The sequence below is a fragment of the Furipterus horrens genome, unplaced genomic scaffold (genome assembly GCF_987537825.1).
Source record: "Furipterus horrens unplaced genomic scaffold, mFurHor1.1.pri manual_scaffold_10, whole genome shotgun sequence".
Classification (NCBI taxonomy): Eukaryota; Metazoa; Chordata; class Mammalia; order Chiroptera; family Furipteridae; genus Furipterus; species Furipterus horrens.
The window spans coordinates 55571792-55595594 of record NW_028327180.1 but is presented as its reverse complement, the minus strand read 5'-3'; the positions used below and the strand labels follow the sequence as shown (position 1 = coordinate 55595594).

The 23803-nt window shown below is 56.6% G+C and overlaps 2 protein-coding genes across 3 annotated transcripts in view; both read right to left on the bottom strand.

Moving 5' to 3' along the window:
- MYO1F (myosin IF) overlaps positions 1–409 on the bottom strand; it is a 30689-nt gene extending 30280 nt beyond the window's left edge. For both annotated transcript variants that reach the window (XM_090290293.1, XM_090290294.1), the window contains exon 1: positions 280–409. In XM_090290293.1, the coding sequence (XP_090146419.1) occupies positions 280–282 (3 nt within the window). In that variant the 5' untranslated portion in view covers positions 283–409. The remainder of the gene's footprint in view (positions 1–279) is intronic.
- A 1920-nt stretch (positions 410–2329) lies between these two features.
- On the bottom strand, positions 2330–19927 carry ADAMTS10 (ADAM metallopeptidase with thrombospondin type 1 motif 10). The gene is made up of 26 exons (XM_090290292.1): positions 19858–19927; positions 17685–17752; positions 16282–16468; positions 15697–16043; positions 15191–15347; positions 13961–14178; positions 12514–12597; positions 12274–12419; positions 11829–11872; positions 11579–11684; positions 11344–11490; positions 11009–11150; positions 8128–8235; positions 7705–7850; positions 7556–7619; positions 6515–6617; positions 6125–6258; positions 5922–6045; positions 5069–5149; positions 4831–4994; positions 4617–4743; positions 4400–4529; positions 3871–4075; positions 3427–3603; positions 3192–3351; positions 2330–2462 (listed from the first exon to the last, which is right to left on the bottom strand). Exons 3-26 carry the CDS (start codon positions 16367–16369, stop codon positions 2353–2355), a joined length of 3312 nt encoding a protein of 1103 aa, XP_090146418.1. The 5' UTR covers positions 16370–16468; positions 17685–17752; positions 19858–19927; the 3' UTR covers positions 2330–2352.
- Positions 19928–23803: the final 3876 nt, after the last annotated feature.

Genomic DNA, 23803 nt, shown 5'->3' with positions numbered 1-23803 from the left:
TTTGGTGTATGAGGGTGATGCTCCAAGCAACTGAGCCACCCAGCCAGGGCTACTGTTTCATTCTTGGACCCCATCATTATGCTGACATCCTGCCCACCATTAGATGGGAGTTTGATCCTGGTGAGGGATGCTGGGGTCACCTGAGCTGCATGGAGGGACCCCTAAAGGGCCTGCTATGCTCTCCCCATGTCTCTTTTCCGACGGTGGCCTACAGGACACCTCCACTTGGCTGGTACCCCCACCCCTGCACTTCAGGGCCCATGCCCGTGAAGGACTTACCATGGCGAGGGGTGGTGTCTGGGTTTCTGGGGAGGGGGTGCCTGAGTGGGTCGTGGCAGGGGTGCAGGCTCAGAGAGCTCCGGGGGGTGGTTCAGGCATGGCCCTGCTCCATCTCCTTCACCAGACTCCCAGCCCTAGTTCCTCTTACAACAGACCCTTCTCACTTCCTTTGGAGGGAGGGGCCCACGCTACAGGGGAGGGAAGCTGGGCTCAGAGGGCGGGGAGAGAGCTCCAGCAGCTGGCAGGGCTGAGGGAGCTGGCTATTTTGGGGTCTGAGCCTGAAGGGAGAGGTCAAGGACTGAGGGCAGCTGCTGCCAGATCCCAGAAGTTTCCTTCTCCAACTTCTTGGTGACAGTGGGCAGCAGCAAGGAGCACGCAGGTCAGTTGGCTGCAGGACTGACCCCTCTGCTCAGGATGACCTGATGAAGCATTTGGACTGCCCAGGTCTCTACAAAACCACTTTGTACATGTGTCTTCTCTGGGCATCCCTGTACAAACACGTGCTTCCAGGGTGGCCTCAGGCGGCCCTTCCTTTGGGACAGCCTTCAGAAGCGAGGGTGTCAGGTGAAGGGCAACGGGGTGGAGGGCACCAGGAGCCAGGTGCACCTGCAGGGTCCCAGGTTTTGCAGGTCAGCTCTGGATTTAATGACCCCCAGCTCTGCTACTTACAGTGTTCCCCCATTTTCTCATCATAAAACGGGGGTACGGGCCCTCCCAGCAGCATCTGGAACACACTGGATCCATCAAGTGTGGGCCCATGGCCTCCCCTGGGAGGTCAGCAGGCCACGTACTAGTCTCCTCTGGGTATTTGAGGAAAAGGCAATTCTGAGAGGTTGTTACCTCCTTATGCCACCCAGCGAGAAGGTGGAAGAGGCAGACGTCTAGACACTGGGAAAGCCTGGCAGGGAGGTGGGGGACCAGTGTGTCCCTGAGGCCCAAGGCTGCATGGCATCCTATATAAAGGGTGCCAAAACCCATTGCCCCTCATGGCCACAGAAGGGAAGCCCCCCTTTCTCCCCAAGTCTCTTGCACACTCACGTGGGCCACGCGATTGGTTCGGCACCTGCAAACCTCAGCAAATGCCTCCAGGCAGCAAGTGAATATGCATGCTGCAGAACAGGGAGAAGGAAACCTTGTGCTGAGGCCGCAGGGTAAGTTGGAGTTAACCAGGTGAAGTGGGATGGGAAAGGCACACCTGACTGAGGAAACAGCTCAAGCAAAGGCAGGTGCAACTGGAGTTGGCAGAGGGACCAGGAGTGTGGTGGCTAGGAGGGCAGGTGCGAGACCCTGAGGCTTCAAGAGCCTCCGCAAGAAGCTGTCTTTTTGTCCTAAGATCACTGGGCTCTATTCTGTGTTTGTAGAAACCTCCTTTCAGGCTGCTAGGGCTGCTTCCAGTCTGGGGTATGGACACACACACACCACGTGCCAAAATCTACACAAGACAGAGCTTTATTGATGTAGCACTTCCTGGCGAGGGGTGTGTGGGCCCCAGGGCAGGGGCGGCCTGGATGTTGGGGTCCCCTGGGGCAGGCCCAGCAGAGGTTGGTCTTACCCCCTCTAGCTCACCCCTGTAAATGGTGTGCTCAGGGGAAGGGTGTCAGGAGGTGGTGCTAATCCCCTCCGTCCCCATGGTGGACATAGACCCCCTCCAGTGTAGAGTGGAGAAATAGGGCAGTGCTGGGGGTCAGGGCACTGGCTGACACCCTTCCCAACCCCCACTCTTCACAGTATGTATTCCGATCAAAGATGGCGGGAGTTTGGGGGACTCCCTAGGGGTGGGTGAAAAGGGCGCCAAGTCCAATAGTTGTTCCCTCCTCCAACCCACCCTGGAGGGGGTCGCACTGTGAAGTGGGAGAGGGGGCTGAGGAGGGGCCCTGGGGATGGCCAGCCCCACTCCATTTTCCAGCCAGGGGCCCTACAGGGGTTCCCAATAAATAACTTCCAGCTCCATCTCACCCTTCACTCCCAGCTCGTGCCCTCGCACTCCTTCAGGCTGGCCAGCTGTGACCGGCCCCCCCCACCAGCCGGCCCTCAGTTGTGCCTCGGGGGTGGGGTGGGGTGGTTGCGCGCCCCCTAGCGGCCATGGCAGGTTTTGCAGCACATCTGGCGGAAGTAGGCTCGGCTGCAGAACTGAAATTTGAGCACTAGGGGGCAGTAGGCGACCTTGTTCACATCCTTGCACTCTGCAGAGGGCGGGAGCAGGGTGGGAATCAGATCTTGGAGGCCCTGGGCTTCTCGTGGATTATTTTATTCCACCGTTCTAATGCAGCACCCTCTCAAGTGAATATATTTTTTACCCCCTGATAGAGGAGAAAACGAAAGCAAGAGGATGAACCCAGGCAGTTTGGTTCCTGTGTCCCAGTAAGTCATCTATTGATACAAAAAAGTTTACTTAAATAAAAAAGGGTATATTTAAAGCAGTGGTTCTCAAGGGGATGTGATTTTGTCCCACCCCAGGGGATATCTGGCGATGTCTGTCACCACTGGCATCGGGTGCGGGTGCAGGTCAGGGGTGCTGCTAAACATCCTACAATGCACAGAGCAGCCCCACAACAAAGAATCATGTGGCCCAAAACGCCAATTGTTCTAGAGGTTAAGAAATTCTGATCTAGAGAAAGAATATTAGGCAAATAATGCTATCGGTGGAGATGAGTAAGTTGAAGGTCATGGAGGTGGCTGGGGGAGTGACGCAAGTTTGGGCCCCCAAAAGGATCAGGTGCCTAAAATGCTTGGCACATAGTGGCACTTAATAAATGTCTGCAGGGAGGGGATAGTGAGGCTGGCCTGCAGGAGACAAAAAGGCATTTCAGTGGCTGGGAAGGTCTCTGGCCAATGGTCAGGAACCCCACGCTCTCCTGTGGCTTCCTTTAGACAGGACCCTCCTGGTGCCTCTTGGCCTCCTGCCCACATACCTTCGGGACCCTCCCCGGGGGGCGTGCTGTCGCACTTGGCCTCACACTGCTGTGTGGTGGGTGGCCGCAGGGCGTCGGTGCACTCGCCAGATGGTTGGCCGGTGTGGCTGGAGCAGCGCACAGAGCGCTGTTGCTGCCCGAGGCCGCACTGCACAGAGCACTGTGGGGTGTCTCGGATGAGCCACCGCACAGCCGCTGCTGTCCTGGCCTCCACACCCCAAGGGCACCCACCTACCTCGCCCCACTCGCCTGCCACCCAACGTGCAGGGGGGCAACGGCGCAAGTTGCAGCGCATGGTGGTGGGAGGCTTGGCTGTGGGTGAGCAGTGTGCGGGGGGCAGTGTGGCGCTCTGGTCTGCGCTCTTGCAAAGGACTACCCGGTGACGGAGGCCCGGCCCGCAGCTGGGGGTGCACTGCAGTGGGAGGGGGCGTTTCGTGCTCATTGGGTCATTTCCCCCTCCCGTCCCCGCGCGGCAAGGAGTGGGGAGGATGCCGCTGGTCCAGTGGGTGGTGTGGAGGGGCCGGCTAACTTCTGACCAGGCCAGGATGGTCCCTTAGGGCTAGTGAAAGGGGCTGTGACTATGGCGGTGGGGCGGTACCTCAGCGGGCCACCAGCACCCAGGTCCTGCCGCCTTCTGCACTGGGAGTGGGTTGGGCAAAGGTGGGAAGGGGTGGCTGACCTCCGACCAGTCAAGGGTGGCCCACTCCGGCGGGCAGGCGGGGCCCTGGCAGGCCTCCAGGACTGGTGGGCGTGGCTGTGGGCACGCGTTATCATCCAGCGTCTTCTCCTCAGCGGCCGACACACGGCGCAGACACACAACAGAGCGGCTGCGCAGGCCCGCATCGCAGCTGCGGCTGCAGCGTGACCAATTCCCCACAACCCAGCTGTGGGGGACACGGGGGTCTGAGAGTATACAGCAGGGCACCCTGACCCTGGGGCCCTAGCATATACTCCTGCCCAGCAACCAGTATCGTTATGGAGACCGGCACCCAACCGGAAGCTGTATTTGGAACATCATCTCCCTGTGTCCACCATGGGGGCGGGGAAGTACATCACCCCAAGGGGAGATGGCTACCTGTACTTGACTACACAGCACCAACTCTTATTCCAGGAGAGCCCAGACCTGGCCTTGGGGAAACACTGTCACACCAGTCCAGAGACCACTGCAGTACTTGTCACCCTGACCCTGCACTCTGGTGGGTACTCACTCAGGTGGGCAGGGCTCCGTGTTGCAGGCCCGCTGTCTCTTGGGGAGCTTGCTGTGGGCGCTGCAATGGTGGGGGGCCACGGCTGAGCTGTCCAGCTGATTGCGGCATTCCACGGCCTGCACCTGGCTGCCTGGGAGTGGGTGAGAGGTGCGCTCAGCCCTGCCCAGCCCAGAAAGTCAGGTGACTAGTGCCCCACCTGGTCGCACCCTGGCCTCACCACCGGCACACTGGGCAGAGCACTTTGTCCAAGGCGCGTAGTGCCAGGAGTAAGGGGGCAGAGCATCGCGGGTGATGGGTGCATTGAATCGATAGCGGAGGGCAGGCAGCTCTGTCCGGGCCAGCACCTGGGGTGGGGAGGGAGTGCATCAAAGGGAAGTCAAGTTTAGAGCCCCACAGGGATGATATCCTCTGCGCGTTGCTCCTACCATTACCATAACGATGAGAGATGCATTAATGGGTCCCAGGGCTTCTAGGCTCTGTGTCTGATTTGGCCCTGGTCGCAGCTGAAAGGTGGTCCCAGCCAGGGACAGGCGGTGGGGCTGAGGGGTCCCAGGCATCCCCTCCAGCAGCAGGGACTCCTGGTCCCCCTTCAAGGCTGAGGGATAGTGCAGGGGTCAGAATCCCGGCCAAGGTGACCTCCCAATCCTCCCCTCATCCCCTCCAGCTCACCCAGGTGACTGAAGGAGAGGTTCAGATCCTGGATGAAAATGTGGATGGAGCCTTTAGGGATCCAGACGACTTCCTCGTACCCTGGATAGTGAAGCTCAGTGTCACCCACTCAACCAGTCCCTGACACCTGCCTGCCTCCTTCGGCCCCAGATGATAGCAGCTAACCATTGCTGCGCTAAATGCTTACAGAGACATCATACTTTGTCCCCAGCTCCTGCCCTGGGAAATAAAATGTGTCATTATACCCATTTTACAGATGACAAAACTGAGGCTCAGAGAAGCAAAGCTACTTGCGCAGGTTTGACAACTAGGAAGCAGCCAGGTTGGAATTTCACACAAACTTTCCTGCCTCTCTAACCACCAAAATGGTCCAATCTGCCCCACCTCCATCCTGCCCTCTCCCCATCAATTGGCAGGTCTGGGCCTGGGCAGAGAAGGGAGTGCTGTGGAGGCCCTGCCCCACAGAGGGTGACATGGTGGCTTTAGCAGTCAGAGTTGGGTTTGTAGTAGGCTTTGCCACTTACAACCCAGAAGATCATCGGTCCCTGGGAACCCTCCGTCCCTGCCCACCTGTGTCCCAAGTTCTGGTTAATCTGCCTGGACCCTCACTGTCTCCTGAACCACACTTGGGCAGGAGGTCCCTTGGATGGGGGAGAGGAGATTTGGGTTCCCACCCCTTTGGACATTTTAATTGCCAAGTTTTAGGCTCCAGAGCCCAAGGCCAGTCCTTGACCCTGATCTAGGGCATCGCTGGGTCCTCCTGTCTGAGAACTTGCTAATTTTGATGACTCTGTTGGGGGCCAGCTTTGCCCCAGCCTGGTGGGGAGCATGACAGGGCAGTGGGGTATCTCACCAGCCCCTGGCAAGGTCAGGCTGAAGACCCCCTCGATGGTTTCACAGGCACTGCCGTCCCCTCCACACACTCGGCACTTGTCCTCCCGCAGGTCGGAACCCAGTACTCGGTCGCAGCCCACATGCTGGGAGGCAGGAGTGATGGGGTGTCAGTGAGGTGCCCATCGCCCCACCCCCTTCCCTCTCTTAGGGAGTCCCCTCCACCTTGCATTCGCCGCTGACACAAATGTCCACCGTGTCTGGGCGGCAAGGTGTCCCGTCCACCACGGCCGCTGCCCTCTCCGTGTAGAAGTTGAAACCTTCTGCTAGGCAGGTGAGTGAGCAGGCCTTCACACCCCCTGGGGGACATGGCCCCATTAGACCAAGGGCCAGGAGGCCCTGGGGCTCCCTGCTTGCTCCCTGGGGGAGGTGATGCCAAGAGGGACAGACCCCAGATCCAAGAATGCTAGGCAGACTGAGCAGGAGGAATGGGGACTCCCAGTGTCCAGCCTGGCATTCTGGCTCCTTGTGTGAGGGGAGGCTCAGGGCTGACCCCATGATGCTGTATTCACCTGCTGCTGGATGCTCCCATGGCCTCCTAAGCCCCTCGCTCACCTCCTCGGTATGTCTTCCAGGTGTAGAATTTTCCACGGAAGGGGATGCTGTCGAATTCGGAGCACTGCATTTCCCTGAAGTCCTGGGAGCCAGGAGGACAGTCCTGGGGGCATGAGACAGGAGAGGGAGGGGGGCCAGGTATCCAGGGGTGGAGTCAGGCAGAGGCCCCAGGGCAAAGAACTACTGCTCAGAGCAAAGAAGGGCAGTGGAAGGAGGCTGGAGGCAGGGAGCAGGCTGTGGAGGGCTGGAGGGTGGCTTGTGCCCAGTCCAGCCAGTGGGGCTGGAGGGACAGGTGCATGAGATGATCCTAGGTGACATTAGATGTCAAGTGCAAGCTGGGGATGGTCCCTGGGTTTTTAGTGTCAGACCCTGGCGCCTTTCATGGGAGAATGAACCTAGAAAGGAGCAAGGAGTGTGAGGGGCATGTGGACCCCTCAGAGACACGGGCCCACCCCTCACTTAGAAGCTCTCTTCCCTTAGCACCCCCTGCTGCAGTAAGCCTTGTGCCTATGTGGTGTGTGCACATAAGATGTGTTTACACCCAGGACGCAACCATGGATAACTCCAGCATTAAAAAAGGGGCAGCAGAGAAGCTGAGAACCGGAGACGAGAAATTGCAGCTTGGGAGGGGCTAGGGGTGCAGGATGCTGGGATGCAGGTGAGGCGGGAGTTGTGGCCAGGAGGCCCGTAGTCCTCGGTCAGACGAGGTCGCCAGCAGAGACTGCAAACATGGCTACTGGATTTGGTAACAGGGAGCTCAGTGACAGCTTTGGGGCAGGCAGGGCTCTTTGGGGAAACTGAAGAAGGGGGTGGGGGGGTCAAACAATTATTTCTAGGTGGGAGACTCATCTACTGCAAGAGTTGGAAGGAGCCAGCTCCCTGGGAAGGTGCAAGGCGGGGGAGGACTGGGGGGCGGTGGTTGGGTGGGGGCATGCGTAGAGGGGCAGGGTCAGGAGAGAAGGCCCACAGGCAGTTGGCAGCGGCTCCTGGGAAGTTAATCTGTGCCTTTTACTCCAAGGGATGGGGCTTGGGGGAACTCACATCAGTGTTGCAGGAGCGATGCCGCCGCCTCTCGCCCAGGCAGTACTTGCCCCCGATGGTTGGCCTGGAAAGGGTGGGGGGACATGAGAATTGGGGCAGGGGTCAGAGGGTGGCCCCTCCACCTCCTTGCAGGGGTCCTGAGGACTGACCTGGGGCTGTCACAGTGACGGCTGGAGGAGGACACGCCACCACCGCAAGTCCGGCTGCAGTCGCCCCATGGGGCCCACAGGCCCCAGGCCCCATCCACGCCCTCAGGTCGTGACCCGAAGGGGACGCACACTCTCTTGTAGCACCACTGTGGGTGGGATGAGGCAGTGAGCCCAGCGCGTCTGGCCCTCAGGGACTTGGTGCTCATTCCTGTATTCCCCCTCCCATGCAGCTGGGGATCTCTTAGCCCCCCTGGAATGCAGCTGAAGTGGAAGAGCAGAGGTCCAAGGACTGGGGTACAGTCAGGCAGTCCAGGGAGCCAGATAACGTTCAGGGAAGGGTCGCCAAGCTGGTACTGGGACAGACGTGCCTGTGGGCACAGATTGAGGTCAGGTGCAAGGGGCAGGGCCCTGGCCCGCGCTCACCCCCTTGTCGATGGTGTGTGTCTGGCACAGCGTGCCCTCTGCGGCTGGGATGCTGTTGGTGATGCACCGGTTGCTCTTGCTCAGACACCACAGCTCACTGCAGACCTCCTGCGGGCCAAGATGTCTGCTCAAGCTTGCCCACCCCCCCTAGGGTGGGGGGACCCAAGCGACCCACTCACAGCCGGCTGGGCAGTGGGCCCCCAATGCTCCTCTCCTGGGTCTCAAGAAGTCTTGGACACTCGAGCAGGGCATGGCCCTGGGCCTCCTCTCTGCCTACATACCCGCTGCACTTAGTAAACACCTATGTGAGCCATAAAGCCCCTCGGCATCATTATCCCAATTTTGCTGCAAGAAAAGCAAAGCTCAGATGGGCAAGGTCACTTGCTGAAGACTGGGCAGCTACTATATACTAAAGGGCAACCTGGTTACTAACCCAGGACTTTGACTGAAGGGTCTACGATGTAACCCCTTTTCAATCCAGCCCCTGGCACCTCCCAAGTTTCCAGAAGGAAATGTGGAATTTGCTGAGGAATGAAGAGGAAGGATTCTGGATTACTTCTGGGGATGGGCAAAGCAGCCCACCCAAGAGCTGTAGTTCTAAAAATTTAGGCTTGGAAGATGGTCCAGGACAAGGGCCCAATCTCTAACTTCTCCCCAGTGGGCTGTTCTCCTTGTTCCCCTCGCCTAAACTAGGGAAGTTCAGAAATGTTATAATCTGTGGAGGGCTGGGAGAGGCCAGGCCAGGCCAGGCCTGAGTGGGACATCCCCTGCTTCCACCAGTGAAAAACCAGCCACCTTCTTACTGTCTGAACCCTTCTGGGGCCGGGCCAGGAACTAGCAGCAAGCCCTGTTGCTCTGAGCCTTTAGGTCCATGTTAGTAGCCCCTGACAAGCCCCACTGGGTTCAGGTATGGCCGAATCTTAGCCTCTCTAGTTTATGCCCTGCCCCACGCCCCAGGGTCTTCCCTCTGTGAAGCAGAGGTGCTTCAGTCTCCTTTCCGTAACCACATGCAATCTCCTCTTTCAACATAATCCTTCCAAACTTTGAAGAGTTGGGACTGGGCCACTCAATGGCTGTACGAAAGGACTTTTCCTGGGTCAGCTTCTGACAGACACCTGCACACATATGGAAAGTTTGGAGGGTTGTCCTGAGACCTGCTCCCTCAAATATCCTCCAGTGTCCCTGCCTTCTGCCCCTTCAGAGGATACTGCTTAGCTAAAAACTCAGCCTGGTCTTCCAGCTTCACCTGGCTCATGTCCTCCTGGCCATTTGTAAAAACAGCACATGCTCCAATCCCACTTCTGACACCTCTTAAAGAGAATGCCTATTCCAGTCCTGCTTCCCCTCCTCCCGTAAGGACATATCGCAGGCTATATGGATGCTTCATCCTGCCACTCACTTGCAACATATTTGCCTTCTCTGGGCTAGTTTCCTCATCTACAGAATGGGCTTTGCTTACATAAAAGGCTAAGAGGCATGCAACCATAGATATGAAAGGACTTGCATAAATGCCGTTACTTAGTAACAATGACCTCCGCTATCTCTGGGCCAGACACTAGGTACGCCCAGCTCCTTACATATATTAACCAATTTACATGTAATCAACAACTCCCCTTTGCCAGGAGGGCCAGGAACACGTTCCTTGGGAAAATAAAATAGAGAGTCAATTCAACTAGCACTGGTCTATGGTTGATATTCTGGCACTTCCTCCCCTCCCCCACCCCTTTATAAAATTTGGAGTCATAGAGTGACCTGGATTCAAATCCCAACTCTGCCATGTTCTCCAACTGTGACTCTGGGAAAGGCACACTCCCTATGCCTGTCTCTTCATCTGTAGTGTGGGGATAACAGGGTCATCAAGAGCTTAAATGAGATGATACATATCACATACTTAGAATATAGTGAATGCCCAGAAATGTCAACCTTTGTCATCATTGTTAGGATACCTGGGGCACAGAAGATGCTCAAAGTAGTTTCAGAATTCTTTTGGAATTCATTCGAGGGTGCTGTAGTTACCAGTCAAGTTAGGGTGCGGGGGTGAGAGAATAATGTCAATTACATGTAAATTGATCTAGGGTTTATCTCTTGGTCTTGCACTGAAATGAAGTGAGGGTATTTTAACAGCTGCCTACTCCCTGTTTATAGAGTTAACATGGCCTTAGCTTGGACATGGCCTTGCAAACTCTGATCCCATGAGTCTGACAGTGTAAAGTACTGGGATATTGGGATTGGGTCAGGCTACTAGGGCTGAGGCTGTGAAGAGGCGGGAGTGTTTTTCTGGAAACTGGGGAGGCAGGCAGTAGAGGGGCAGACCCTAGCTGAGCTGGTGGCCCTGGTGGCTGAAGCTGTAGACCGCCAGCAGCAGGGCGAGTGGTCAGGAGGTTCTGAGCTCGTCTGGCCAAGGCCTGGGGCTAGGGATCTGTGTACTGGTTGGTGGTGGATGTAGGGAGTGCAGATGGGTGTCCCTGGAAGGCTATGTCCAGTTCTTTGCTAAGTGGGGAAAATGGTTCTTCCCCAGGGAGATGGTTTCCACCATGTCTGAATGTTTGGTTAAAAAATGCCTCAGTTAGGGCTCTTGGAACTTGAGTCCCGCTGCAGCCCGATACACTGCCCAGAGGTGGCCTCTCAGGCTCTCCCCAGCTCAGCCTCCACACCAGGGGTCTGGAGAGCCAAGAGACTCCATTCTTGCCCCCCAATCTTGTCCGACTGTGATTAATATTTGTATAACTCCAGGTCCTTCTGTGCCCCCAGACCCCATGGGGCTCACTCCCCTTCCCGGCTCTCCCAACCCCACTGCCCGGGGTGCGGGTGCCCATGTGGAGTTGCCCACCACTGCGGCCCCCTCCCCTCCCAGGAAGGAAAGCAGGAAGGCTCTCTCTACCCCGTATTTACACTGACGCGATTTGACTCCATGCTGGAAGCGGCACTGCTCGTCCGCATCGTAGGCCTGGCCAGGTGCCACGGTTGGGTACACGAAGTCCTGTCTGGGGGGCCGGTTGTTCAAGCAGAGCCCCAAGCCTGAGCTGTGGCAAGAGGAAAGCAGCTGTCATGCTTGGGGGCTGTTGGTCAAGAACTCAGGGGGCCTGGCTGGGCGGGGGTCCCAGGGAGCAGCCCTGCAGGCCACACGACCCTTCTCAGAGGCAGCCCTGGTCTCCAGAGGACCCCACCCGCAACATGCATGTGAGCCTCTGGGCAGGACAGGCGGCCCGTCCTCACTCCAGGAAGCTGGTGATGTAGTCACGGCTGCAGGATGACCACACGAACGGGTTGGTCTTCATGGTGATGTGGGCGGCCATGAGCTTTGCCGGGTCCTGGCCCCGGGCACCGCAGCTGTTCCCCACGCCATCGTGGTTCATGCCAAACCTGGGGAGAGGAGGCGTTGGCTCTGCTGGGTGCTGGGGAACCTGTCCAGACCCTCCTGTCCTCCCCTTCCTGTGTCCCGTGGCCTCACGTGTGTCCGATCTCATGGGCAATGGTGAACGCTGTGGCCAGGCCAATGTCCTCATTGATGCTGCAACTTCTCTCCCGCTCACACATCCCTCCCACGGGGGCCAGGCCTGGGAAATGGCACGTGGGGCGGGGCTAGGGGCTCAGGGCTGTATTGGCCAGCCCATCTGCCCTGCCAGGACCCCACCCCCACCAAGGCCAGGGCCACCCAACTCCTGCCTTCATAGATGTGTGAAAACTAGGGGGCTGGGTACCTAGTGTGCCGCAGGGTTTGTTCTTGTAGATGCAGATGTCATAGCTGTGGAAGGAGATGGGGCCATGAGGAGGCTGGGTGGCCTCCCTACGCCCTGATGTTGCCACCATGCCTGCTCCTGGGGGTTCAGTTCTGCCTGGGGGGTCCCACCTGCTCTTGCCCAATGCCTCATGTGCTGCCTGCAGCTGGCCTTGGGGTGCCGGGGGGCACGCGTGACTGGCTGACTGAGGGAGTGAAGGAGAGCATGAGCATTCAGATGGCCCAGTACCCACCTCCTGCTCTTCTCAGGCTCCCAGCCGCCCCTCCCGTCTCTAGCTCACCAAGGGGGCAGCAGCTGATTAGTCCCAGCCTCTCCATCTAGCAGGTGGTTGCCTGCTTGGACCTGGATGGTCCCCAGGACCACTGGCTCCCCTGGCCCAAGTCTTGGAGCCCTCCCCACCCCTCACCGCGTGATGAGCACCGCTGTGTCATGGTTGGCCACACCGTTCTCTGGAATGGCGTTGCCTTGGCCACTGCGGTTCACGATGGATTTCTGCCACTTACAGAAGCTGTCCAGTGACTTCCCAGCATGGTGGGTGATCTCTAAAGCAGGCTGAGGATGGACAGAGTAAGGCACATGGGTGCCAACTGCCCTGGAGAGGGCAGGTGGCACTGCTGTGCTGCGGAAGGGGTGGGGGCTCCCGCACCTGGTCCTCTGTGAGCAGGATGAGCCGTGTTACCAGGATATTAATGATGTTTCCCAGACTCGAGTCTTGGAAAAGTTTGGCAACCTGACCTCCAAGAAACAAGAGAAACGGAGTCTTAAGAGGGGTCCAGAGTAGCAAACAGAAAAACAATGACAATAGCTCACTTTAATCAAGAACCTACTGTATACTCAGCCTCAGGCTAAACCTGTGCATTAATTTTCGCGTGAGTAGGTACTATTATCATTCCTATTTTGGAAATGAGAAAACTGATGCAGAGAGGTTAGGAAACACAGCTGGTAGGTGTCATAAGTGGGATTCAAGTTTCGTAAGCCTGCAGGCAGAGCACTGGTTGCTTGCCAGTACATTTCTTTCTGACTCACCCTTGCTCAGCTAGTCATTTTTTTTTGTCATTCATCCCTCCCCGGCTAATCCCCTGGCTGCCTCAAGTGTGCCGACCAGAGGTGGCCTGAGGGATGTGCCTCATTCCATGGCTTCTGAAAGTGCTAATCTGAGCATCACCACAGAGAGGTGGAAGTGTGGGGGAAGGAAGCTCTAAAGACAGTGGTCAGGATGGAAGAAGTGGCCCAGGGCTGAGTGGGCACAAATGACGCAGTCCACACTATGCAGTGACCTTGGAGCTCTGGGACTTCACTGCCCCGTGTGGAAACCCACAGAAACCCTGGCAGGTTTTAGGAAACTTTGAAAACCCAAGGGAGGGAGGCAGGGCTGAGGCAGAAAGACATGGAATTTGGTATGATGTCCGGACAACATACTGGGCCATCTGCTAAACGTTTTCTTTCCCTTGTTGCTTCAGTGAGACAAGAGCGCCACTCATCAAGCTCTTATTACATGCCAGGTGCTCTACCTGGCTTCCCTCCCACCAGCTCTTATGCTCTGCTGTGGATACTATTATAACCCCATTTTACTGAGGGGGAACTGAGGCTCAGAGTCCTGACATCTAGTATGGGTATATCTCAGTGTCGGTCAGCAAGGTCAACTGTATGAATTCATGGGAAGGTGTTTTGGCGAGAACACTGCATGCATACAGTGTGTACCAGTAACCTCAACAAGTACCTGCAAGCTATGCAACCCCTACTGTGTACCAAGCACTGTTCTAAGTGCTTTGTCAGTTCACTGAATCCACCCTAGCCTTACGAAGTGGGTGCTATTACTGTCCTAATTTTACATGAGTAAAGCAAGGCAGAGGTGAAGTCCTTTGTCTAAGGGCATACCACTAACAAGTGGCTGAGCTTTCAGCCCAGGCTGGCTGGCTCCAGTCCTGCTCCTAAGCACTGTGCTATGCAGGCCTCCTCTCTCACCCTGCCCCCTCCATTCTTTCTCCAGCCTCAGGTCAGAAATTCGGGCTGGGATGGTGACACCCATTTTCCTGACATCTGCAGGCACCAGGGTCTCGGGGTTCCATTTCCAGGGAGGGGGAGGCACTTACAATGTTCATGATGGCCAGCACGTACTGCTCCACGTCTCGGCGCCCATGATACGCCACCATCATCTTGTCAGCCACCACCAGGGTCTCCACGTAGCGCTCTCGGCTGACTGAACGCTTCAGACCCAGCTGTCCACGCTCTGTTTCATTGCCCAGGGGCCGGGCAGGTGGCGGCTTCAGGGTGTGCAGCCACCATGGCCGCCCCTTCCATGGTTTCTCGTCTGGATGGAGAATTTCTGGTCAGTACGCTGCTCGCTCCTCTGGTCCAGTTTCCTGTCTGCTGGTTCACTTTCCTGACAGGATGTCAAATATCTTGTTCTTTTGCCCTTGGGTATTATGGTTGTACTACGTCTAGAAATGCATTGCTACCTGGACGTCTGGTTCTACAATGATGTGGCTGCCCTACTGTTAAGCTGGTTGAACAGCTGCCCAGTACATCATGACAGCCAGCGTGACTATGCAGCTTCCTGACAATCCCACCACCTGCATGCATGTAGCAGCTGGACTTGCTGCCGGAGTTGTGTGATTGTATGTCTTCCCAGACTTCCAAACACATGACTTTCTAATCAACACACCGCCCAACTGTGTGACTGTAGAACCACCTGCCTGATGGTCTTACTGCCCAGCTGTACCCTAGCCTGACTGTCCACTGACCACATACCTGTGACACTGTCCACTATTCTGTTTGTACAACTGACCGTGGCTGTGTATTTGCCATGGGTTCCTACTCCCAGGGTTTTTGATTACCCAACTCATTGACTGTCCCAGAGCTATGCATTCCCACTGGACAGCCAGTTTTCTAGCTATATGACTGTCTGGGTAAATATTTTGCTATTGTTTAGCTTCCTTACTCTTCCATCTCCTAAACTGTCTGGTTGTACAGCTGTTCTTCTGCAAGTCTGGTTGTGAATCTGACCTTCTGAATGGTGGCTGAGCCCTTCTTATGCCCGGTGTTTTAGTTGTGCAACTGCTTGGATATCTGCTATAACCACCCTGCTGTTCGGCATCTGACCTGATACTAGTCCTGGTGACAATTGGCTTTACACCTGAGCACCTGTCCGGCTGCCTCACTGCTGGGTCATTGGACCATGGCAGTGATGGATGGGCTGTTCCCCTGCCCCCAGCCCTGCTGTCTGGCTAACACCAATCCTTACCTCTCATGTAGTTTGCCTACTTCTCCCTTGAGGTACAGATGTGTGGCCCCCTTGCCTAGTCCCAGAGAGACAGGTATACCTCTCACTCCACAGGCTGTGTCCAGATGGGGGTGACGCAGGGAGGAACGCTTGTACACCACATGGGGGCCACTCTCCTCTGGTCCCCGGCCCCTTTTGGGTCCACTTTGCAGGGGCTCAATCAAGTATTCTTCCTCATCTGCCACAATCAGGCCATGCTGGGGGTGGGGGGAGCGGGATAGAGGCCTTGGATCAGGTCCCGGTCCACAGGATCCTTGGGGCCCTATCTCTTTATTTTGTTCCTCCTACCTTCCTGGGTTTAGGTTGCTATTCCTTTCCTAATCTTTTGCTGGTGATGTTTAGATCATCACATTTTGGACTGACCTAAGGCTATACATTTTCCTTTAAATACTGCTTTGCTGCATCCTAAATTAGCTAATTCTTTTGATTAGCTCAAAATGTTTAAATATTTCCACTATGAGTCCCTCTCTGACTTACATTTAGCAGTGCTTTTAACTCCTACAAATGTGGGCATTTCCTCCCTGCCTCCCAGAATCCTCTGCTCACCAGGCCCCCACAGGTGCTGATGGCCACATGAGAGCTGTCAGCCTGGCCCTGCAGGTGGCCAGCGTAGAGGCAGTGGGGCCGGGCTGCCCTCTGCCAAGCCAGACCCTCCCGTGTCCAGTACTCCACAGAGACGTGCCCTGCCAGAAGTTGGGTGCTGTGGGTCAGGTTCAGCAGGAAGTGGGTGCTGGGTGCGGCCACCTTGTAGAAGAGGCGGGACTCTGCTGCAGGCCCTGTGCCCCGACGGTGCCTCCGGGGGGCAGGGGGTGAGAAGGCCAGCAGTGCTCCATTGTCATCCACTCGGGTGGGGAAGGCGATCTCATAGTTCTCCAGGCTGGACAGGAACTCATCTGTGGACAAGGGTCAGAAGCCTGGCGTGGGCCTGGGAAGGACTTGCATGTCCTGGCTGCTTGGCTGCAGGGCATGTGATGCAGCCTCACTGGCTCCTGAATCTAGATTATCAGTTGCAAGACTCTGGCCTTAACCTGATCCCAGGGCCTCCCCCACCCTCAAACTGCAGTTTCAGTCTCACTGATCCCCCCTTAGCTCCTTGCTCCCTCCCCACTGCCACCCCTGGACCACCCCTACCTTGAGACCGGAAGGCATGTGTCACCTCGAATGTGAGGCCCAGCCCCAGGGCAAGGGCCCAGCGGAGGATCTGGCAGGCGGGAGCCATAGAGGCCACGTGTCCACATGTCTCTCCCCAGCCCCGGCTGCCGGCAGCCCCTACAGCACCGCCTCTCCTGTTCACAGCCTGGGCAGCATCACCGGGCTCCTGGGAGGGAGGAGCCAGGTGAGGGGGAGCCTGATCCTGCCCTCGAGCACAGACCCTGCCAATGTCCCTCAGCTCCTCACTCCCAGCCCGGAGGATGCACATGGCATTTCCCCTGGTGGGAAGATTCTAAGTACTTTTCATTACCCAGTGCCTCCCCATTCCTCATTCTCCCTACACTCTAGGACATGCAAGGACCTTGGCTTCATGAGAACCTACTATGTGCCTACTACAGGCCTGATCAATTTCATACCATTTCACTTCATTTCTACAATAACTCTGAGAGGATCCATGCATGGTAGGGACACAATCCCTGTCCTCCCTTTTTGGGCTTAAGTCTACTGTGAGTGACAGATGACAGACAAATAAATAAAGACTCAAACAAACAAGAGTAGTTCAGATGTGACACTTTCTCTGGAAGAAAAATGGGGAAGTGAGGAAGCAGAGGTGCAAAGGGAGAAGAAACCAGTGATAGGAAGGAAAGGACAGGAGATGGTGCACCAGGCAGAGAACAGCAGGATCAAAGACCAGGAGGCAGGGGGGAGCTTTCTGTGGATCCAGGACCACAGAGGCTCACATGCTGGGGCCTGCAAGGGAAGGCTGACACAGGGACACACTTGAAGGCAGATAAGCATGAAGTTTTATCCCAGGTTAAGCCTGAGGCCAGTGCTCATGCCTCCCTTCCCACCGCACCATCTTGGGGAGGGAGCTAGGCCTTTAGATGCTCTGCCACGGGTACACTCTTCACCCCACCCGCTGAGCTGGAATCCCCTGCACCATGGTCTCAGGCCCTGTGACCTCTCTCCCACCCTGCATTTCCAGCGAGGCCCTCAGTCCTGCTTCCTCTCCCTTCAGATTCTTTCTGGGAGCTCCAGGCTTCCTCTGGTATCTGCCCCTGGCCAGCCTGACACAGACACCACTTTGGGCCACCACTCTGTGCCAAATCCTCCTGCCCCTCCTGTCTCCACCCTCCTCCCCCTTAATCACACACTGTCTTGTTTTCTTTGCAGCCCTGCCAAGTCTGGAAGCCGATCCCCAAACAGGGCAGTTCAGCTCCAGAGGGATGGAGCCAGGTTTTCTCTAAGATACTAACTTAGAAGCCAACATTTCCCACTTCTGCTTGGACCCCGCCAGTGATGGGGAGCTCACTCTCTGGCATCCTGTGTCCCAGCTGCTCCTTTCAGCTAGGCTGGTGTCTGCCCCTTGTTTATGTTTTTACCTTATGGGGGCTTCAGTTAGTGCCACGATGTGGGATCCCCGTGCGTGGGCCTGTTTCTTCTTCAGAGCCTGGACAGGGAGAGGGCAGTGAGGAGGACCGGGGCTGGGTCTAGAGTTCAGGGGTCACTGAGAAAACGCTGCCTTCTCTCTGGCCCTGGTGAACCTCCTCTCGGATTCTATCCTTCCTCTTTCCCAGCACACCACCCCCAAAGCTCCCTCCTCCCCTTTTCCTATTGCCTCCTCACCCCTACTCCAGCCTGAGAGGGCTTGACCAGCTCTGGGATCAAAGTCCTTCCTGGGTGGGCTCCGCTGGACCCCCTCCTGTCTTAGAGGCCCTTTCCCATGCCACGGTGGCAGCATTTTCATTGCAAGTGAGGCTGGTAACCCTCTCCCACTCCTGTCCCTCTCCTCCTCCCTGCCCCCGCCCCCTGCCATGGTGCCCAGTCTTCCTCTCTAAGTGGCTCTGTGGTTCTTGTCTTGGCTGCTGGTGGTTTTGCCTGTTTCTGCCCACCCCCTCCAAACCCTCGTCACCTCCTGAGGCTGGGCCCCTCCTCTCAACAACCTCACACCTCCTCTGTGCTTCTGGTTCAGGTTCAGGTGGGGTGTGAAGGACAGTCCTGAGGATGGGGCATAAGTACGCAGAGGCAGAGGCAGAGGCAGGGGTCGTGGGGAGGGGAGGATAGGGCTCAGCAGGGCAAGGCAGGGGCGATCACCTGGAGCAGTGGCCCAGCCCTGGGGTGGCTTGGAAGTGTGACCTGCCCCGGGCACTGGTGGGGCCACTAGAGGGTCATTGGATCTGGAGCGAGGATATGAGGCTGTACGGGAACAGGGGATTCCAGGCCTGAGCTTGGCTGGGGACAATAGATGTCAGCATGGTATCTACTGTGGTGTGTGTTTATGGCTGCAGGAGCGTGACTGTACGGGTGTAACAGTTATGTGACTGTGTGCGTGGTGTGTGTGCCCATGTGACCCTGTGAGGCGCTGTGCGTGTGTATGTGTGTGTGTGTTGCCAGGCCAAACCCCTAGCACTTCCTCCCAGAAGGCAGGAGGGAGGCTGCCAGCGGTTGGAAGAGGGGGGTGCCAGCAGCTGGAGAAGGAAATGCCGGCGGAAAAGGCCCGGAAACAGAGGCTCCATCCCCTCCCCAGGATCCTGGAGGGACCCATTGCTCCACACCCAAACCTCCTGGGCCAGCTAGGAGGACCGGGCTGCCCGCCTTCCCCATGAGGCCAAGACCTGGGCTGCCCAGGCTGCCAGCTGCCTCCGAGTGCTGCACATCTGGCTGGGCGACCCTGCGAGGTCAGCAGACAAAGGCTGGCCGTGCACCCACCCAACCCTCCCCACAGCCCACTGGGTCCCCTCTAACCAGCCGCTAATTAAAGGCCTGGAGCAGGAGGGGCTGGAGAAACCCTGAGACAGAAGGCTGTGGCCTGGCAGACCAACTCCAGGGAAGTGGGCGGCGCCACTCACACCCGGACACACAAATGCACACTGGCAGCGACACTCACATCGTGGGTGACCACACCTGCACAGCTGGGGGCCAACAATCTGATACTGCAGACCCACAAAGGACCCCCCTACACTCAGTACACACATACACAGAGCCACAACCACACACTCCTCAGCCCTATGTGCATACACACTCACAAAGACAACCCAGAGACAAACAGCACAGAAACACACCGGGCTTACACGCACAGCCATGTACACATTCACACACACCAGACCTGGGACAAAGTCACCAAGTCCCACAAACCTTGACACACACCGCGGACCCACTTACATACAGGCATTTACACCGTTACATTCAGATGCACCAGAGACAAACACAGATGTTCGGAGGCACATTCATCCAGACACTGACACACACAGCAGGCACTTTCTGCACACAGGCCGGCTTCCACTCACACTGAGGCAGACACAGCGTCCCCGCAGACTCGCACACGCAGGGACACGTGCATTTACATATATGTGGAGGTACACACGCACACATCACACCCCCCAAAACACGGCGCTCACTTGAACTCACTGTCGCACAGGCTTAGGGACATCGCACGCCACACAACCCCCACAGCAGGAGGACTGCCACGACAGCCCCGTCCGACGCAGACACACCGGTCCCCGAAACCACGCACCCCCGCCCGGCCTGCGAGCCCCGCGAGCCCCGCGCCTTTACCCACGGCCGCCCGCCCGCCCGCCGGGGCCTCCGTCGTGTCTCCGCCGCCGTCTCGCCGGCCGGGCGCAGGGAGCAGGGAGGGAGGGAGGGAGAGGGCGCGCGCGCGCGCGCGCGCGGCGGCGGCGTGGCCGGGGGAGGGGGCGCGGGGACCGCACTTCCTGAGCCGCCGGCCAGGGTTATAAAAAAACCCCGAACCTCGCGTCGCCAGAACCCCGCCCGCCGCCGCCGCCCGTCCTGGGCCACGGCCTGGACCCGAGCCAGGGACCCGGGAGCTCCGGCGCCCCGCCTGGCCTGGCGCCCCGCTGTGGAGGTGGGGAGGGTGGGGGAAGGATGTGGGAGGGAGGAGATGGGCCGGGAGCAGTGAAGAGGGCGGGGATGATGGGCGGGGGTGGGAGGGAGAAGAAGGTGGGAGGGTGGGAGGAAGGGAGAGAGACTGGAGGGGGAATGCGGAGGGAGGAAGAACTGGGTGGGGGTAAGGGGACCAGGAGGAAGTGGGGAACCGAGTGACTGGGGGAGGGGGAAGATTGACTGGAAAAGGCGGAGGTGGTGGGGGCTTGGAGGAGGAAGCAAATCGGGTCAGGGTCATTGGAAGGAATGGGGTGCGAAAGAAATGGGAGGAGGGGTGGGGGAAGGGAGGGCCCGCTGCCCGGCCAGCATCAACAGCATCGACAACAGCTGTTATTTATTGAGAGCTAGTCTTCTCTCAAACAGGCACTTATTGGGCGCCTCCCGTGTGCCAGGCACGGTGCCCGGGGCGGCTGCATCCATCTCCACTTGCCTTGCCCTCCCCGAGCTCCCCTCTGCGGGTTGGACCTGCTCTGGGCCTGGCTGATCGCATTTGCAGAAGGGGAAACTGAGGACAGAGAGAGGGGAGGGTGCGAACTCTGGATCAGTGCTAAAAAGACGTGGAGCTAATGCATGAATGGGGGTGACCTGGGCAGTTGGAAGGGGTCAGATTGGAACCCCACGTGGCCAGCTGCCCCACGGGTTTCCAGGTGCTTGGCCAGGGGCTGGTTGTTCATTAGGGGGCGGGGTGTGTGTTTGTGTGTGTGACTGACTCCCAGCCTTCACAATTCCAGGCATTTTCCAGGCCTGGCCCCCAGGGAACTAGGCAGATCCTGGCCTTGCCCTTGGCCTTCTCTGAGTCTCCATTGCCTCATCCCTGGTGGTGGGGGCCTTTACAGGACCGCTGGGGGTGTGGTTCAGTCAACAGCAAACATTTGTTTCGTTTGTCCTAACTTGGAGTGACAGGTCAGGGCTCATGCATACAGCTGGTACAACATAAATACCCATCTCCTCCCACTGGTTTGTAGCTTCACCTCCACCCCATCCTCATCCTAGGTCAGACTAGAGGGGCAGGGTGTTCTCTACCCACTGCTCCCAGGGCCTCTTGAGTCCCCAAGAGGAACAGGTTCAGGAAGCCAGCTCTGGCCTCTGCCAGAGAGCCCTCCCTTACCTGCGGGCTTACTGGGAGCTTGCCCTGAGCTGCCTTCCATGGACTTCTTTCTTCATCCAAGAGGTGGCTGCCTTTGCAGTCTGTTTGCCCCAATGCTAGAAGCTCCCACCTTCAGCCCAGTGGCTGCTCTGGCCACTCATCTTTAGTCTGGCCATGAGCCACTGGACAGCCCTGGGAACTTCAGGGCTGCTTTGACCCAGGAGCTCCAGGCTTTGCCACTTACTAGTGGTAAACCTCTTTTAAACTGGCCCTCCCCACTTGCCACAGACCCAATGCTGCAGCCCCAGGGATCCCCTGGGGTCTCCCTCTCCCTGCTGGGTGTGGCCTGGATGGGGCTTGAGAGGGGCCCTAAGCCGCTCCTATCTTCCTTGTCTTGGGCTCACCATTAATTGGGGGATGGGCATGTCAGGGCTTTTGCAGGAAATCTGGGAAACAGACTTTTAGATCTAGGGTAGCATTTGAAGCTGAGTCCTCATCTTAGACAGGTTGTAAGAATACAGCCAAGGTCATCATTTCAGTTGTCCCTGAAGCCCACAGTTGGGCTTCCATTTATGCATTCTTTAATGAGCACTCTTTGATGTCAGATGCTGGTTTAGGTATTGGGAACAAATCCAGGAACAATACTCTCCACCCCCTGTAGGTCACGGCCCTGCCTCAGGGCCTTTGCACTTGCTATTCCCTATGTCTGGAATGCTCTTCCTTCTGATATCTTCATGGCCCACTTCATTTCATTCTTCAAGTTTCGACTCAAGCATCACCCCTTCAGTGGGGCCTTCCTGCCCACCTCTGACTTCAAGATTACACCCCACAAGCTTTCTCTTTCATTCCCTGGTTTACTTTCATCTTAGCCTGAATCATGCCTGACATGCTGTGTGGAACACTTATCTGTGTTTGTAGATTCTCTGTCTCCCTCTCTGGAATGTTAGCTCTGAGGAAGGAAGTCTTCAGCTGTGTGGTCCACAATGATGTCCCTAGTGCCAGACAGGGTCTGGCATACAGTTGGTACTGTGTTGAATAAACAGAACTAGGGAAAGGCTCCCTGTGGAGGTGGCAGTGATGTTGGAGTTTGAATGTCAAGAGAGAGGAGACAGTGGGGGTGAGGGCACAGCAGGTTCAAGGCAACTGTGACCAGTAGGTTCTATTTTGACTTAAACCAATTTGGACTGGCTTAAAAAATTTATATATATATATATATATATATATATATATTTTTTTTTTTTTTTTTTTTTTTTTTTTTCTTTGTAATTTGCTACCTTTCCATCTGGAGTGAGTTGCTCCTGGAGGGATGCAGTACTCCGGCGCTGCCACATGAGGGCGCAACCACAGTTGTCCTTGGTCTGTAGGAACTGGGAAAATGAGGACGAATATAACCATGATGACAAAGATGAGGGAGCATTTGCTTTGAGTCCTGTTTTAAATTTACATCAGCCCTATGAAGTAGGCACCACACTCATTTCTCAAGTGAAGAATCCGAGGCACAGGCTGAGTCACTTGCTCAAGGTTGCTCAGCCAGGAGTGTCAGAATCAGAAAAGAACAACCAAGATTAAAATCACAGGTTATCTGACTACCGCAGGATGGGAAGGAATCCTCTAGGGGCCCTGGAATCTGTGCACGGAGGGTGGGAGCTTTCTCAGAAGCTGCAGCTCCCATCTCTAGTCCACCTGTTGCATGCTTTCCCCAGCCATGGGGTTGGTGCCTCTTTAAATGTTGAGATGAACTGTACCTGCTTAAGGTCAACTGAAACTGACAAAAAGGCCCCACCTCTCCCAGTTTGGGAGTCAGGGGAGGCTTCCTAGAGGAAGTCACATTTAATAGGGGATCTGAAAGGTGAACAGGGGTTGGGTGTTTGAAGAAGTGAGGAGGGGAGCTTCAGGCGGAGGGCACAGCATAGGTAGAGCCCAGGAGGTGAGAGGCTGAAGGACATGCGGGAACTTGGGACTCCTTCTCTGTCTGGAGCGAGTATTTACTCAAACTCCTCCCCGTTGGCAAGTCAGACAGAGAAAGACAAATACTGTATGATCTCACTTACATGTGGAATCTAAGGAGATTGGTGGTTGCTAGGGGCTGGGGGAGGGAGAAATGGGGAGATGTTTGGCCAAAGGGTACAAACTCCCAGCTATGTGATGAGTATGTCCTGGGGACCTAATGTATAGCATGGTGGTTATAGCTAATAATGCTGTACTGTGTACTTGAAAGTTGCTAAGAGAATATATCTGCAGTGTTCTCACCACAAAAAAGAACTAGTAATTAGGTGAGGTGATGGAGGTGGTAGTTGATGCGACAGTGGCAATCATTTCACAATACACACGTACCAAATCACTGCATCGTCCAGCTTAAACTTACACCGTGGTAGGTGCCAATCATATCCCAGTGAAGCTGGGACAAAGGAAAACACAACAACAAAAAAGCAAATTCCTCCTGGCGAATGCAGCACAACCCCTCCACCTGCCCCCTCAGTTTCTGTGAACCCTGAATTCCCCCTCCTACCC

Coding starts and splice junctions, on each gene's coding strand:
- ADAMTS10 (XM_090290292.1), bottom strand. CDS start 16,369: ATGGCTCCCGCCTGCCAGATCCTCCGCTGGGCCCTTGCCCTGGGGCTG. Junction 11,685..11,828: donor CAAACCCTGCGGCACACTAG/GTACCCAGCCCC, acceptor GCCATTTCCCAG/GCCTGGCCCCCGTGGGAGGG. Junction 6,618..7,555: donor ATCGCTCCTGCAACACTGAT/GTGAGTTCCCCC, acceptor TCATGCCCCCAG/GACTGTCCTCCTGGCTCCCA.